Source organism: Apodemus sylvaticus, chromosome 11 (genome assembly GCF_947179515.1).
Source record: "Apodemus sylvaticus chromosome 11, mApoSyl1.1, whole genome shotgun sequence".
NCBI classification, from domain to species: Eukaryota; Metazoa; Chordata; class Mammalia; order Rodentia; family Muridae; genus Apodemus; species Apodemus sylvaticus.
The window spans coordinates 72,288,125-72,305,606 of NC_067482.1; the positions used below are offsets into that span (position 1 = coordinate 72,288,125).

Sequence of the window (17,482 nt, forward strand, 5' to 3'; positions counted from 1 at the left end):
GGAAAGTGTACAATTGCACGCAAGGGAAAACCAGACGCAGTGCATGTTTGCTCAGCTCCCCAGGGCAGATGGGATGGATGCTGACAGAAGGAGGACAGCATGTCGGGGGATGGGGAGCCCCTCCCCCACCCTGTGCCAGAAATAAACGAATTTTTGACCTACATTGATTTGCTTCCTCTCTCTTCCTCTAGGCCAGCACCTGCTTCAAATCCTGCAAAGAAGCAGAGGTAGCACGTTCAACAGAACTAAAGCATGATGCACACAGTCCAGTAACGAGTTTGTTTTTGCCTCCACAGGCTGAGCTGAAGATTCCTCTCATTTGCCAGGTGCCAAGGACAATGACCAGCCAGTAAGTACCTGTCAGCACTTTGAATTCCAATGCCTATCCTCTAAACCTTCCTAGTGACATGACACTTTAATACAGTTCCTCATGTTATGGTGACCCCCAACCATAAAATTATTTTTGTTGCTACTTCCTAGCTATAATTTTGCTATTGTTGTGAATCATAATGTAAATATGTGATATGCAACCCCCAAAGGGATTGTGGCCCACAGGTTGATAACCTCTGTTCTAGAGACTACAGGAGACACAAGATAGATAATGTCTCAATAGTGCCACTGTGCCCTGATTAGAAGTGTATTTCCAGGGCTGGAGAGATGGTTCAGTGATTAAGAGCACTGACTGCTCTTCCAAAAGGTCCTGAGTTCAAGTCCCAGCAACCACATGGTGGCTCACAGCCATCTGTAAAGAGATCTGATGCCCTCTTCCGGTCCATCTGAGGACAGCTACAGTGTACTTACATATAATAATAAGTAAATCTTTGCTGGGCGGTGGTGGTGCACGCCTGTAATCCCAGCACTCTGGGAGGCAGAGGCAGGTGGATTTCTGAGTTCGAGGCCAGCCTGGTCTACAGAGTGAGTTGCAGGATAGCCAGGGCTATACAGAGAAACCCTGTCTCGAAAAAACCAAATCCAAAAAACCAAAAAAAAAAAAAAAAAGTGTATTTCCTAAGAGATCGGGGTTGCTGTGTACTTGGGTGTCCACTAGCAACATTTTTGTGCACAGACCACTTGTTCTGGTCCAGCATAGGTGTGCGGCTAGAACAGGACCGAGAAGTCCAGGACTGAGACACCAGACACTCCCACAAAAACGCCAAGAGTGGCTCACAGCCAGTGTGTGATATGATACATGTTAACCTCCTGTGACTCCCACAGGATAAAAATCTTTAACCCTGCTTTCTCTGTATAGAACGCCAGAATCATGGATGTGATTGGTTTAGGATAACCAGATGTGTATAGAAAAACTCAACCATGGCTCATGTCTGTGAATATAGAAAGAACACAACAGTTTTAAGTGCTCAAGGAATTTCTATAATACAAAAATCACACCTTCTACAAGAGAAAATTCATGTGTTGCGATGCCTAATTTGGGCCGTCAATTTGGTTGGACTAAGAAATGCTAAGGGATCAGTGAAGTACACGATTGGCCGTGTGTGTGATGTAGCCTCTAGAGTCAGCTAGATTCTGAGGGTGTCAGTCTAATGAATGGATCCATAAAGACAATTGGTGCTACTGGGAGGTAGTAAAATGTAGGAGGGGCTTAGCCAAAGGAAGTATGTCCCTGTGGAAGTGTCTCTGGGAGCTCTGTCTACACTGGCCTCTTCCTACATGTCTTCCTTCCGGTTCCTAACTTCCAAGGTGTGGAGTGTGATATGTCATGCCTTATCCACCATGATGGCCTGGTATATATGAAGTCACAAGCAGAGTGAAGTTTTCCTTCCCGTTAATTGTTGCTGCCAAATATGTTGTCACGGTAATGTGGAAAGTGCAGGTACTAACTCTGAGCTCGGTTTACTTGGATATTTATTGACCTTACTGACTTCTTGACTTGGCTACACGGCATCACTGATCTGGTGCTGACTGAGAAACAGGTTGATAGCAACAGAGAGGATGTGCTAAACGTGGCTGAGTGTCTCTCAAGCCCTTGCTCCACTTCACAGCTGTGTGTTACCTAACTCTGTGGATGACTGGGGAATTACAGAGCCTTCTCGGCAGTGGGATATGGCCTAGAGAAGGAAGAACAACTTGGCTTTCACTAGCTCTCAGAAGAGCACTTGGTGGCACACAGAAAATGGTTCTATATGGCAAATGGATGCTGACTTAGAGCAGGCACAGCGCTAACCCAAGGGAAAAGTTCTGGTAACATGAGCACCTACAGACCCCATGAGGGTCAGCGTTGGGCAGACTAACATTTGCCCCACAGGATGGGGAAGCTGGATCTATCCTAGGCCCATATTCTTACTACAGAGGAGCGAGCAGGGAACTCCCTGGCATACAGTCTGAAGATGGGCTTGTCACGTGGGCTACAATTCAGTTCGGAGCATCTCAGCTATCTTTCTTCTCTGTGGCTGAAGCAGGTATATCCTTAGAACATCCTTAGTATCTCTGAACTTCAGTATCCTTCGTCATTCTTTTCCTGGGAAGGAACAGAGTGTAATAGTGAAAGTCCTGTCCACCACAGTGGAAATAGGAAGCCTGAGGCATGGATAGGGGGCTGGGCATGGGGGAGGAAGAAGCACTGCTACCAGCTGAGTCATCCGTAGCCGAGTCATCTGTAGCTTCATTAAAGGAGATGAGTTTTCAGACTCCAAACTATGATCTAGGATAAATGTAACAAAGTGGTTTTGTATATTGGATATGCATTAGAGGGTGAAGGAATAAACCAAGCACGGAGCAGATGCTCAAGGATTGTCATAACCATCAGGGGTGCTTAAGGCAACAGAAATTCACCCTCATAGTTCTCAAGGGTCCAAGTTCAAAGAGAGGTGTTGTCAGAGCAGGGCTGGCTCTGCAGGGTCCTCTCTGCTTCCCTAGCTTCTGCTGGCTCCCAGCATTCCCTGACTTGGGGTTGTATTGCTCTAATCTCCTCTGTTCCTAATGACAGTTAGACTCCTCTTCTGCTTGTGTCAAATCTCCCTCCACCTCTATAAAGATACTTGCTGTTTAATCTAGGATTTACCCAGATTAACCCCAAATTATTTCACATCAAAATCTTCAGTTACACCTAGAAGGACCCTTTCTCCAAATAAGGGCACACTTGCAAGGGAACCCAAATGAAAATGTATTTCAGAACCACTTGCCAACCCATACTACAGCAGGCTTTACTGAGACCCACACTCCTCTTGGGGAGCACTGTGGAATTTCATTGACCATTCCTGAGAGATTTGCTATGTATCCCCATCTACCTGGTAGTTGAGATTCTCTTCCCCTGGTCTCTGACTCCATCCTGTGATGGTGCCTCCTTTGTTGAAAGGAAAGTTTATCCCTCTCAAGAAGGGTTTTGGTACTTTGGTTTTGATTGGATACCTATCATCTTGGAAATGACTTTTTAAAAAACATTCTAAAATGTATCTTAATGATTTCTGCTTTAAAACACCCTAAAAATGAACTTGATGATAACTACCTGGGAACACATTGTCACCGGCTCATATGCACTGGTTTTTGCTGGGGATGAGTTAACCTGGAGCCGCCCACGTTCCCATTTGCCTATCCTACGCCTCAGCAGTGGGAATCACCTTAAGTTCCCAGAACTCAGAGGATGTGTATCTCCATCAATGCAAACTTTTCTTTACTCTGTCCTCTTCCATATGCTCAGATCAGTTAGTCCCTATAGAATTGCTACAGGTCAGTCCTAAGAAAGAGAACACTAAAAGAACACACACATGCATACACACTCACACATGCACATGCACACTCACGTACTTACATGCACACTTACACACGAATGTATATGTATGCACACACATGTACGTGCACACACACATACACATGTACACTCATATACACATGTACATGCATACACGCATGTACACACATATACATGTACTCGCACGCATGCACACACATGTACATGCACACTCACACATATGTACCTGTACACTCACACACATGTGTACACACACACATTTGCGAAATTCATGCCACAACATTACACAAATGAAAGCTGCCTCTGTATGCTCTGTGCTATTCTCACCACCCTGGCGTTCCTGACCAACTGTCCAGGGTTTCCTGATCAATGTTTCCTGATCTGTGGGATTTGGTCACGGTAACCACAGACTGTATCAGCATTTGCATTATCCTGGAGACTATAAGAAATTCAGAATCCCAGGCACCAAGCCAAGTGCTCTGAATCAGAATCTGAGTGTTTACAAACTCCAGAAGTGCTGAGCTAGACCACAGTTCCCAGCCCCATTTCCTTCTGGCTCATGGGAACTGTAGTGTTCACCAAGATATAGCCAGAGAATGTAACTCCACATCTGTGGGAGTGCAGTTTGAAAGTGCAGAGCCTTGCCTCCACACTGAGAACTGAGAAAACTGCACTGTACTACTCTGAGCCCCGCCCCCTGGGGTGGGGCAGCACCTTCCTTAATCATTAACCTAGTTAATTAACTCCAGGTGGCAGATTCTAAGCCCAAGGGACCTTAGAATCCTGGGGCAAGTTCCAGAAAACAATGTCCATGCCCTTCTGCAGGCCAAAGAAACAAGACCACCACTGTGCATTTGGACACAGAATTCCTCAATGTAAAATTCTTTTCAATTCTATAACTGGATTTCAAATGGCCCTTTGTGATTGAGACCTCATTCCTTACTCTCTGTGTTGTCTGGCTTCCTAAAAGGAAATGCCATAGTTGGGTGACTCACAACCAACAGAAACGTGTTCACAGTTCTGCACCCTGAGCAGTCCCAGTACAAGTGACTGGCAGGTTTGTTCTCCAGTAAGAACCTTCTTCCTGGCTCATAGCACAGAATCTCTTATCTGTGTTCTTCCCTGTGGGAATGGACAGGTAAAGTACTCTGGGATCTCCCTTTGGAGATGCTACTTGGGAGCTCTGCCACTGTGTCCTGATCACCTTCCAATAGTCTCATGCTTTACCACCATCGCCTCGGGGATTAGATTTTAACATGTGGATTTGGAAGAACTCAGGTTGAAGGGAGTCTGGCTAGCTGGAGCCCTGATGTGCATGCCCTGGCAGGCCTTGCCCTCCCCCCACCTCTGCCTTGAAAAACAAAAGGATTAGATTACCACTAGCCCCCAAGGTCCAGTCCCTAATGGGACTACTTCCTCCTCCTCCTCCTCCTCCTCCTCCTCCTCCTCCTCCTCCTCATCCTCCTCTCCCTCCTCCTCCTCCTGAGGCTGACTACCAAGATGCTATCAACCACTGAAGCCCAGCAATCAAAAGCTCTCTTTGGCTCACCTAAATAATATGCCCAATTAAAATTAAACACCTCATCCTAACACGGGATATCCCTTAACGTTTATAAACTGCTATTTTCCTATGGGTCACATCTGTCCCCTCTCTATCTGGCAGGCCTTGTCCCTGTCCAGGACAAATATTCCTTCCCCATCTCCCTTTTCTCTTTTCTCCCCTCTCCTTTGTTCCCTTCCTCTTCTCTCTCTTCCCCTAAATCCTGTCTTTGTCCTTTATCCCTGTCCTCTGTCCTTTTGGGGCAAATGAATCTTTATGCTGAGAACTTGGTCTTGGGGGTTCTGAGCTAATACTCGCACAGTTAAATCATTATGGGATTTCCTATTAGGGACTTTTATAGTGAGTGAATGAATACGTGAATGAATGAATGAATACAAATTAATGACTGATAGAGAATAAGACATTATTCACACACATTGGGAAACATTTTACCTTCATGCATATATCACAGGGACATACACTCATACCTTTCACACCGGTACAGATAAATGCCATACAAGTGTCAAGTCTTTCTATACAATCCCACCACTCTGTCAAAAGTATTTGCTCCTCCATGCTTTATGGAGACACTGGGCTAAACACATCACCTACAAAGATCACCAAGATTGGTCCTTGTCCTCCAAGAGCATTTCCAAGGGTTAAGCAAATCGTTTTTTTGGGATAATGGGAAGACTGATGGAAAAAAAAAACACCACAGGATCTCAGAAAGTCCAGATGTTGTGATTCTAGAGGGTTTCTGAAGTTAGCAAGCCATTTGGAATCGGCTTTCTGTGCACCACACTAATGGCTTCCCTAGAAATCCATTCAGCTGCATGAAGCCTCATTCCCTGCAGCACACTGATGCCTTGACAAGTGAGAACTTGCTGCCCATAACACATCAGAGCTGAGGCAAAGAGACTTGGGGTTTGGTTTCTAGAGCCCCTTTATTCTTCTTAACAGGTCCCAGAACCTTGATGTTGTGGCTCCTTGGCCTCTTGGAAGAGACAGAGTTATTTGACTGCTTCCTTCCAGACCCGTGCCAATAAGCCATGCTCTGGCTGAGCCCCTCTGGCATCCCAAGCGGAGAATGCTGATGCCTAAGCATTCTCAGCAGCCCCGGTGCTCACAGTGAAAGATGCTAAAAGACACAAAAATAAAGTGGGTTTGTTTGTTACTAAAATTCTTCCTAGTGTTGATGGAAATGTAAAAAAAAATAGTCAAAAGTAAAATAAGAAATGGAAAATCGCCAATTAGCCTTGTACCCAGACTCAACCGCTACTCTGCTGCAGATTTCTGAAATCAACTTTGTAAATCTGTGTGGGATGTTATTTAAATGTAAGGAAACTTTTAAAACCTGCATTATTTCCAGTAATCTGCTCAAAATATTCTGGTTTTATTATATGTGTGGTGCCCTGTCAGTAAACTTTTCTCCAAATCACGCTGATAAAACACCTTTACACAAATCAGGCTGCTGATCCGGTCTCTACAGTTTCAAAGTCAGGAGGCTTGGAAATACTGACAGACATTTGTGGCTAATGTTTTCAACAAAGTCCAACCTGCAAATCCCTCTCTGTGACTCTATCCATGTGTCTTACTGCAGAATCACGAGTTTCTCCAGACATCAATAAACACATTTTAGAGAACACAACACACGGCCATATGGTTTTTCACTCACAATATTCTGAATTCCCAGCCCCAAGGACCTTGGTGAAGGATGGTGGGCCCACATTTCAGTGAGTTCTTTTATCTAGCCCTTGGTGCTACGTAGGTAAGACGCTACCTGCAGAGCCTTATATGGCGGTTTTATTACCAGGATTAAGTTGGACTCTGGGAATATCAGAATGGGCGGCTGGCTGCTGCCCTGCTGTCAGTTTCCCGTGTCTGCCATATGCAGCACAATTCCACTCTGCAGTCTGTGGTTCCGTGGGAACACAAGCACCAGTCACTTGATAACTCACTGTTTCTCTCTTTGCATGAGGGAATATATTGTTAATGTTTGTTTGTTTTGGAATGGTTTGATGGTAATCTAAACAAACAAATAAAATAGGAATTCTAAGGAGGTGGAACAGTCTAGGAGCCATGGCATGGGTGTGCCACCCCTCAGCAACATCCCTGTGAGACACAATCACAACTCAGTTTAAATATTCTTGGGGGGGTAAAGAGCTCACTACTCTCTAAGATGGCTAAGTACAAAGTATCATGAAAATCCCTGCCTGTTGGCATCAACAAAGGCAACTCCATGTTTGTGTAGCATAGGCTCCGATGCATTTTGCTAAGCACAATGACAGTCTGGATAGTCTTTTCACTTAATTCAGTGTCTCACCATGACGGTGAAAGGTTAAAGAGAAACCGAAGATCACTGGTCATCCCTGTAGGCCAGGAACTCTGCTATCTTTCCTCCTGGAACCCAGGTCATGCACTCTGGAATGCTCTGCCTCCAAATTGCCTTCCCATGTTACCACACAAGATTCCCATTAGAGCTATGCTGTTTCCAAATCCAGGGTCTGTTAAAACCACATATATCTGACTCCAAAATCCATATGTGGTGGTTTAAATGAAAATGGTCCCCAACAGGCTTATGGATTTGAATAGTTGGTCCCAAGTAGGTAGAACTGTTTGGCCCTGTTAGCATTTGTGTATCACCAGGGCGGTGGGCTTTAAGGTTTCAAAAGTACATACCACTTTCAGTTAGACATCGCTGTCTCTTACTTACGGGTAAGATGTGAGCTCTCAGCTACTGCTCCAGGGCCATGCCTGCCTACCTGTTACTGTGTCCCCACTATGGTTCTCCTAGACTCTATCTGGAACTATGAGCTTCAGATTAAACACTTTATGAGTTTCCTTGGTATTAGCGCTCTATAATGGCAACTGGCAAGTAACCAAGACGCCCCAATAATGTATCATATTAAACTGTTTTCAGAGATTACCTATAATGATTAAGAATGAATTCTTCACATGTTTCTCATTAGAGACTTGTAACCAAACTGATGACAGCTTTGCTTGTTAGAGGAATATGCTCTCTTAAAAACCAGTCTGTGATACAATTCACTCAACTCCAAAATGGAGCTACTTGAGAGAAACTCCTCTCACGGAAGCTCATCACAGTGTCTGGCACCCAGGGAATGTTCAATAGATATTTCCCTCTTCTGTGGGAATGATAAAATGAAACTCCATGTAAACTCCAGGTCATTATTTTCCTTCATAACATGTGTGAACAACCACTGTGTTCCACCTCAGAGAGCAGCTTCATTTTGATTTGCAGGAATTAATAAGTGTAAACCCTACTGAATCTAGGGGAAATGAGAAGGAGTGATTTTGGCACCCTGAGATCAGAGTCCTATACCCAGCTGAGCAGTCAGGATGGCTGCCCTCATAGTTCCCCAGAAGTAATTAGGAACTAACTCTCGGGCCAACTAGACCCAGCCTGATGCGAGGAAGCTGCCTCTCTAGGACTCGGTGGTGTGGTTCACTGGTAATTAAAAAATTGCAAGCTGTGCAAGGGGCACAGCTGAGATGCGCAGAGAGAGTCTTCCAGAGGTTGCAGACACGGCCAGAGATGCTGTTGGCAGCAGCAGCAGGCATGTTCAGTCCCGAGAAAATGAAGATGGTCCATGATGGGAAAATGATGCTTTCAAGACAGCCTTCCTAAGCCTCTAACGACAGACTATGCAGGGAAGGAGCTGACAGACCTATCTCATTTACTATTACTGGGGCACTTCCAGCTGAACAAACTTAGTCTCTAGGGGACTGCCCAGAAGTTTTGACTTTTCTGAGTCATAACTTTTTAAAGTGTCATAGAGAATAAAAGCAGGCTGTGTTATGTTTTAATATTTAAGTTTACTGTGCTGGCCAGAGATGAGAGTCCTGCACCCTGCTGAGCGTTCAGTATGGCTGCCTCTTAGTTCACTAGAAGTAATTAGGAACCGAGGCTCAGGCCAAACTTGTCACTGATATGATATGCCAGGAAAGGAACAATTTAAGAGATGAAGGGTTTAGTTTTAAGAGTTTGGTTTTACTGATGGTTCCAAAAGATTCAGTTCAGGGTGGTGTATGGATCACTGTCTTGTGCCTGAGGCAAGGCAAACTATCAGGGCATCAGGAAGTGTGGGAGTGCTATGCACCTCCTGGTGTGAATTGGAGAAAGAGAATGGCCCTTAGTAGGACTCCTCCTTTACCTCTCTTAATTATAACCAGGATCCATCCAGGATTGTGCTTTTTATATGTAGGGTGGGTCTTTCCTTAGGATTGAACCATGCAGGCATTTCAGTGAAACAAGTCAAGATAAAAATTAACCATCACAGTTATCAGCACATAAATAATGTATATGCATTATGGCACACTTTAAAATACAAAAATGTATGCATACGCAAACAAACAAAAAACCACCACTAACTGAGGCCATCACAAGTGGTGGGTGTTATTGGGCATTTCCTTTCAGACTTTCTTTTTTTTTTCTTTGTGCGCTGCCTGGTGTGGGTGTTGGGAACCAAACTCAGGTCCTTTAGAAGAACAGCAAGTGCTCTTAACCGCTGAGTCATCTCCTCAGCCTCCATTGCATTACACACACTTTCCAAACAATCATCTTTATCTAGACAACAAGGTATGACAGTGTAAGTGTATCAACTTGTCAAAGATCTGAAATCCAGACATACCCAGGAGGGATTATTTATCCTCTGGGTGTGCCTAAGATGGAGCGTATTGATTAGGTTGATTGAAATAGGAAGACCCACCTAAAAGTGGGCAGCACCATTCCTTGCCCTTGGTACCCTGGAAAAGGGAGCTGAGCACAGGTACCCATCACTCTCTGCTTCCTGCTTATGGATTAGATGGGAACCAATGCTTCAAGTTCCTGCCATTTTGACTGAGCTATGAGCTGAAGCAAACCCTTTCCCCCTTAAGTTGCATTTGACAAGCAGTTTATCAGAGCAACAGAAAAATAAATTGTGGCACCGTATTTAGTATGCTTCCTTTACCAGAGAGTAATACATGTCATGATCAAATTTAACAAAATGAATTGAGTCAGGCCAAAATATTAAGATACTATTATACATTATTATTTGAAATCAGGGAGAAAAGCAACAACCTTTGGGATCCAGTGTGATAGGCCAGTGGAGAACTAGATCACATTGGCAGTTCATAATAAGTGCAATTCATAATGTTGAAAGCTTGCCTTTATGTCAGAGACTCAAAGAAGGCTAGGCAGCATTCGCTTGAGTGTCTGATCTTGTCTATGCCCAGCTCTCTCCAGCAGATAAGATGTAAGAAAGTGGACTCCAGAGAAAGTTGGTCATGTTCAACTGAGATTAAAGTGGTGAAAGCCTTGAGTTTTTTCATGAATAAGACAAAAATCAACGTCAAGCTAGCTATCCTGGAAAATGTACCGATCGGAAAGTAAAAGAGGAATGTCCCGGGGGTCCCAGGTCTGGCTGCTTAGAGTTTCCTGGTTAAGAGATCCTCACAAAGAGCAAAGGAGACATAGTCACTTGCTAAACAACAAGCCTCTGAGATTGAGCCCCTCCCACTTGGTTCTGCATTCTTGCTTTTCATTTTCTCCATTCATTTTTTAAGGAAGAAAATATTTTTCCTGAGATTTTACAAGTGTAAAAGGAATTAGGCTAATCCACAAACACAGATATTAAGTCAAACATTTGCTTAGTTGTCACAGTGGAACTCTTAATTCTGTGATTAAGAATTTAGACCTGAACAATCTGGTGGTCGTGTTCTCTCTGCTGCTTACTAGCTGTGAGGCTTTAGACACTTATTTTGACTCCTCGTGCTGTTCTTACTATTACATAAAAAAACAAAAACAAAACAAGAGCAATGGTAACTATCTCAAAGCACTGTCCGAAATGTTAAATGGGTTAACACAATGTGTTTAAACTACAATGTGTTTAGCAATGTGGCCAGCGCAGAGGGAGCATTCTATACATGAAGCCAATGGTGCTTTGCAAACATCGTGACAATATTTCCACCCATTTGTTTTTGTATTATTGCTTTTGTTGCCTGAAAGAAAACCTTCTTCTCTCCTTCCTATAAATGGCATGACCATGTGATAGTTTAATCAATAGAATGCAATGAGAGAGACCTGGCACCGAGCTTAGGGATTTCATTTAAATATCCATATAGCTCTATTTTCTACTTAGAGAGTCAGCAACCACCAAACTGTGGTTATAATCACCATGCCACGAGATCCCAAGCCACTCAGAGCACCCAAGAGAGACTGTGAGGCTAGGGCACTAGGCATCAGGCAAGACACCAACAAGCCATATCCAGCATGCATTCTGATCATCCTTGAGGACTCAATCATCTCAATAGAATAGCACCAAAGAACCCAAGAGGGATCCAACCAATTGATAACCAAAAGGATGTGTGTGTGTGTGTGTGTGTGTGTGAGAGAGAGAGAGAGAGAGAGAGAGAGATCACTTTGAACTACTACTTTAGTGTACTATATTTGACAGAACTCAGTGCCTAAAACAGTATGTTTATTTTAACCAATACAATTATCACTCATGCAAGGCCTATGCTCTTGGATATTAAAATTCAGTTTTGAGTTTTTATAACTTAATGGGTGATGGCAGATCATTGATTCTAGACGAGAATGGAAATAAATTAACTAATACTAGTGTGCAAGCAAAGAAGTCCACTAGGTATGTGCTGAGTACCAACACAGCAGTATCATATGGTTATTCTGTGGACCGGCTATTGCAAGAGCTTTCCTGGGGAGATACAAAGAACTGTCTATTCCCCAGTCAGGATGTGACTCTGGACTCACCTCAGCATCCTGGTCCTTGTGATTGCGGCTCAGAGAATTCAGATAAGATGGAGTACAGTAAAAAAGGGAAACAAGGTTTGCATCAGAGTAAAGGGAAGCGCTCTCAAGGAGCAGGAGTGAGCAATGGTCAAAGGGATTGCTGTAGAGCGAAGCTCACCATCAAGGGACAAGAATGGACACCAGCCAAAGAGACTGTTATAGGACCATTGTGGAGAAGAGCATACCCTCAGAGGGTGAGAGTAGACAGTGACCAGAGAGGCCACTGTGCCACGGCTTAAGTAGGCTTTCATAGTAGTTCTTGAATCTCTGGAATGGGCAGGTTTCCCTGGAGGGCATTTTCCTGTGCAGGTGACTACAGTCCTATTTGGGTTAATTTGTAAGAGATGCCATTGTTCTTTACCAGAAAGCCTCCAACTAAACAATGATCTTAAGATCTTCCAGGCAGTTCAGATAGGCATGTCCCTACCACAAGGCCAGAAATCTCCAATCTTCTACTCAGCCCTGGTATTTCAGTTCCTTGTCTGATAAGCCTCAGAAGGTAGGAGGAGAAAACCATCCTCAATGACCTTTGAACCCACTACTATCTCTCACCCAACAATAAGGCAGCAAAGTTCAAAGAGATGACTACACCCAAGTTTATCTTGCTGGACTAATGAGCTTACTGAGGTTGCGTACAGAGCTCAATAGCTACATCACCCAACAATCCCACCCAAGCATGAGCTCAAGGACTGAATCTCGGGCGTTCCATTGCTTGTTCAACCTTCTATCACATGACTGTCAAGATAGATGGAGCATTAAGTAGGCTTCTGTTGGATTTCTGTCTACCTAGTTACATAAAGTAGCTATTACTGCATGGTCTTGCTATTCCTTTGTTGTGATGGAGCGCCAAGGTGATGGCTGATGGTTGTGTTAAACCTGGAAGAAAGGGCTTTACTGTCATGGGAACAAAAACTGAAGTGAGTGTCTGCACTAGTAGGGTCATCCTTAAATGAGGTGCCATCTGACTTGAGCCTGTTAACAAACGCAAATGGAGGAGAGAGAAGGGATGGATGCCCATAAGTAATGAGAGCAGCTGGGAAAGTTCTATCAGGCCTGAGTGGAAAGAATAACACAAAACTGACTGATAATTTGACTTTTGTTACTTAAAAACTGATTCTGAGTAATTGGGGAGATAATTGCTTGACTATTTCTGGTGAATGGTGAAATTTAATTTCCTGTGTCTCTCTATTGATGGGTGCTTTTTTTCCAGTGGGGGGAGTAAGAAGGGGGGCAATGGACTACAGAGCAAAATGAGGAGAATAAAGGCCTGAATTGGGCCGTTGGTTTTTTTTTAAAGGCCCTACAGAAGGGCTGGCTTTTGATGGCCTGCACCAGGCCTGCACCACTTCCTCAGCGACCTGCTGCAATTACAGGCATTTGTGTTCCCATTGTCCCTGTTATTGTTTGCTAGAACAAAAATCCTTTGAAGAATAAAAATTCTATTTCCAGCTTTACATCCATGCAATTTTGAAGAGTTTTACCCACCAAGATGCAAAAGTGAATAAAGAAGAAACGTGAAGTGATTTCCCGCCATCTTTTACAAGGCCTCATTTCCTGCCTTTATTTTTTTCAAAAATTTTAAGTATTTTAAATATTAATTAGTTATAAGAGACTATGTATTGTTGATGAGAGGGGAAAAAAAAAAAAACCTCAGCTCTTGCTTCAAGGGGAATAAAAGATAATTTGTCCTAAAGCTAAATGTGGGTGACTGTGGCCTAGGAACATAGATCCTCAAATACAAGAACAAAGAACATTATAAATCAAGACAATTTTAAAATACAATGGTTGGAAATGTGAAGGAGCAGATACTATGGGTACAGGGACCTCAGCTGTACACCTTCAATGTTATCTCAGAGCATTCTTTAGCCTGTTCTTTGGTGGGGCTTTGTGATGTTAATACATTCCAAAGGTTTTTATCTGTTTGTCAGAATGTTAAGTCTGATACTGAGGTAGGCTAGGGACGGCCTCTTACAGCATAAAATTAGCCCCAAAGAAACTGTAATTAGTCTATGAGATCAGCAACATTCCAAACTCTGCCTAGCCACTGAAGATTTTTATCAACCAGTCAGCCTCTCAGGCCGCAGCTTTTCAGGAGTTCTTGTTTACCTTATCAAATCTTCACACCCTCTGAGAAATACTGGAACAATTCAAATCTGTGTGCCTGCTCTCAGTTTTAAAGCATCTCCCTTGTTTTAAAATGTTTCCATGCCTCTTCTATTTCCTTACTGTGGGGCTTGTTTTCCTTCTTGGAGTAAGGGGGTATGTGTATGGCCACATGCACACACACTTTTCTCATTCTATTTTTTTCCTGTGAAAGGGTTAGCTCAGGAACTTTGGAAGGGTCATGGAACACTTGCCCCTCCCAGAAGGGAGAGGTTAAATTACATTCCTCAGACCACAGGGAGGTCCCTGTGGCTAGGTAAGGCCCAGAGTTATTCTGACCTTTGACCACCCTCATTCCCTAACAACCAATTAATTTAAAGGAAACACTGTTCCGCCAATCACATTGTGCCAAATGGCGGCTGCCCTGAGGACTGCGGCGTAAAAGGTCCATTGCATGGACTACTTGGGGTCATCCCCTCCCACCATGTGCAGGGTGATCCCAGGATGCTGGATTAAATAAAATTCCTCTTGCTTTTGCTTTGATTCCTGTCTCCACATTGTTCACTCAGGGGGTCTCCAGTAAGTTAAGACTCCCCAAGTCTGCCAAGAGGTGGTCGCGCATCCCTTTAATCCCAGCACTTGGGAGGCAGAGGCAGGTGGATTTCTGAGTTCGAGGCCAGCCTGGTCTACAGAGTGAGTTCCAGGACAGCCAGGGCTACACAGAGAAACCCTGTCTCGGAAAAAAAAAAAAAAAAAAAAAAAAAAAAAAAAAAAACTTCCCAAGTCTTACACCTATACTTGTTTATTAATTTTGCCTTCTGTTTCCGTGTGTGTGTGTGTGTGTGTGTGTGTGTGTGTGTGTGAGAGAGAGAGAGAGAGAGAGAGAGAGAGAGAGAGAGAGAGGGAGGGAGAGAGAGGGAGAGAGAAAGAAAGAGTGAAAGATTTCCTCAGATATTTTAATATATAATTAAAACTTCAATATCTACTAAAAATTATATTTTCATGTTTTAGAGTAAATATATTTTGCTTAATTTTTATGGTCAGTTTGTCACAATCAAGAATCACCTAGAAGAGGGAATGCCAATGAAGAGAATGCTCTGTTTATACTGTCCTGTGGCCATGTCTGTGGGGAAATTATCTTGTTTGTTGATTCACTTGGAAAGGCCCACCCCACTGAGAGCAGGGCCAGGATCCTCACCCTTCATCCTACCCGCCACCCTCCCACCACATCTCACCTGCCTCTAATCCTGCCACCCCACCCCATCACCTTCCCACCCTCCCACTTTCCCACCCCTACTAGCTGAGCAGGAACTGGAACAAGCCCACCTGGAAGAGGCTTCCCTCCATAGTTTCTACTTGATACTTCTTCCTAGAGTTCTTGCCCTGACTTCTCTCAAGGATGAATTGTGACCTGGGAGCTGTGAGATAAAACAAGCCCTTCCTTCCTCAGTTAGTTTTGGTCAGTGTTTTATCACAGCAAGAGAAAAGCAAACTAGAAAAAAATAACACAGAGGCATTCCAACACTCTCGTTCTAATCACACATTTTATGTTACCACTGCCTTGTATTTAATTCCATGGTACATACTAATTGTTTAAGTTTTTATAGTATGTTCTAGACAGTCAAGGATTTTGAGTAAAATCAAAATAACAACATAATCTTTGGTTAATCTTCTTTATCTCTCAAACTAACTGCAAACATCATTCCCATTCAACATTAAAATCTCAATCTGAAATTTTCTGTATTGAGGTCTATTGTGAAAAATAAAGACAAATTAGAAAAAAGTAGTTTTCATATTAAAATAAGACTTTACATGGCTTTTTAAATGATAGCACCATGGGACAGATAACCTCAGGGTAGCACTGTTTTTACTCAGAATTATCATTTTCCCATGCTCTCTTGATGCTGATACAAAGTTCATTGTTGTTAATATTTCTTTACCATCTCAAAATTGTTCCCTTTGTATTTGATTTTCTTGCTGTATTGTTGGATTGAGGGTGGAGGCTAAGAAAACTCACTTCAGAGACAGCTTAAAAATGAAAGCTTTATTTTCTGTGCTTTCAAGGAAGTGACCAGCTCAGGATCTGAAGTCCCTGAAGGGAGATTGTACCACATTTTTATAGAATGGGAACACACAGCAAGAGGCAATGGGGTGAGCTGCCGTGTTGACCAATCGTGTTTTGACACAAGGGGTTAAGCAAGAAAGTTAACATTGGTGACTGGACCTTGTCTGGGTCACCTGGTTTCTGGGTCCTTGAGTCAGCTTTTGCAGCCAGGTCCCCTCCTGGACTCTGACCTGGAATTTTAGGATGATCAGGGGACAAAGGAGTAGGCAGCAAGCTGCCTGCGTCGATCAAGACAAGCAGCACACTCATGACTTGCGTGCCTTCATTTAGGAAATAGATAACAGCGTCTTCCCTCTTTACATCCTTTACTGCTTAGCAGACTGAAACACCGGAAGAAGCAGGACAGGAGCTGGGTTTTGGGGCCTGGGAACGTGAGCTCAGTTTTAATTCTGCCAGCAAGGTGGAACTTGTTCCTGAGACAGTATTACCACAATGAACATAGACGGCATTGCTTGTTATTAACCTAGATTTTTATGTGTAGAACATCTCAACTTCCTATTCTAAAGACTTTAATTTATTCCCTCTCCTCATTTCTCACTCATCAACTCCCACAATTCTAGTTAGATAGCAGTAACCTTTTCCATCTAAATTCCATAGCTGAGTCTCAGCTGTTTCTTAGAAATACATCACCAGGCTGCCCCCATGGTCCTGCCCAGAAAGGAGGCAGGGAGGGGAAGCTCCCAGAAGAGAATTCTATTTGCTTGTTCAAAAGCAAAAGAAATTAAAAGACTTCCTTACACAACTCAGGCTGATTGATGGTTTTCAGATAATCCAGGCTGAAAATGATGTTTTATAAAATTCTGTAAGATGCAGTGGGGGGGGGGAGGGGGGCTGCCTTAAGTAGGCCCATACTGAGGCATCCTCCAGAGATATCAGCCATACACTGATCTAGTATAAAAGAAAGCTTATTTGGGACCTGGAACGGAGGTCTGGGAAAGGGAATAGAGGCAGAGAAAGAAAGAAGACAAAGATGGACAGAAAGAGAAAGGAGAGAGAAAGAAGAAAAGAGGCCGGCTGGGAACACACAGGGAGAGAGGGAGAGAAAGATAGAGAGAGACAGAGAAGAGGATAGGAAAGAGAGGCAGGCAGAGAGGGGAGAAGAGGGGAGGGGAGGGGAGGGGAGGGGAGGAGAGGAGAGAGAGCAGGCAGAAAGAGAGACAGAGAGAAAGGAGAGAGGGAGAGAGGAAAGAGAGAGGA

The 17,482-nt window shown here is 43.6% G+C and overlaps 1 protein-coding gene across 1 annotated transcript in view; it reads left to right on the forward strand.

Annotated features, from left to right (window-relative positions):
* The window catches only part of Clnk (cytokine dependent hematopoietic cell linker), a 186,501-nt gene that overhangs the window by 22,818 nt on the left and 146,201 nt on the right, over nt 1-17,482 (forward strand). Inside the window, exon 2 of the mRNA XM_052199334.1 lies at nt 297-349. Within this exon, the coding sequence (XP_052055294.1) occupies nt 339-349 (11 nt within the window). The 5' untranslated portion in view covers nt 297-338. The remainder of the gene's footprint in view (nt 1-296; nt 350-17,482) is intronic.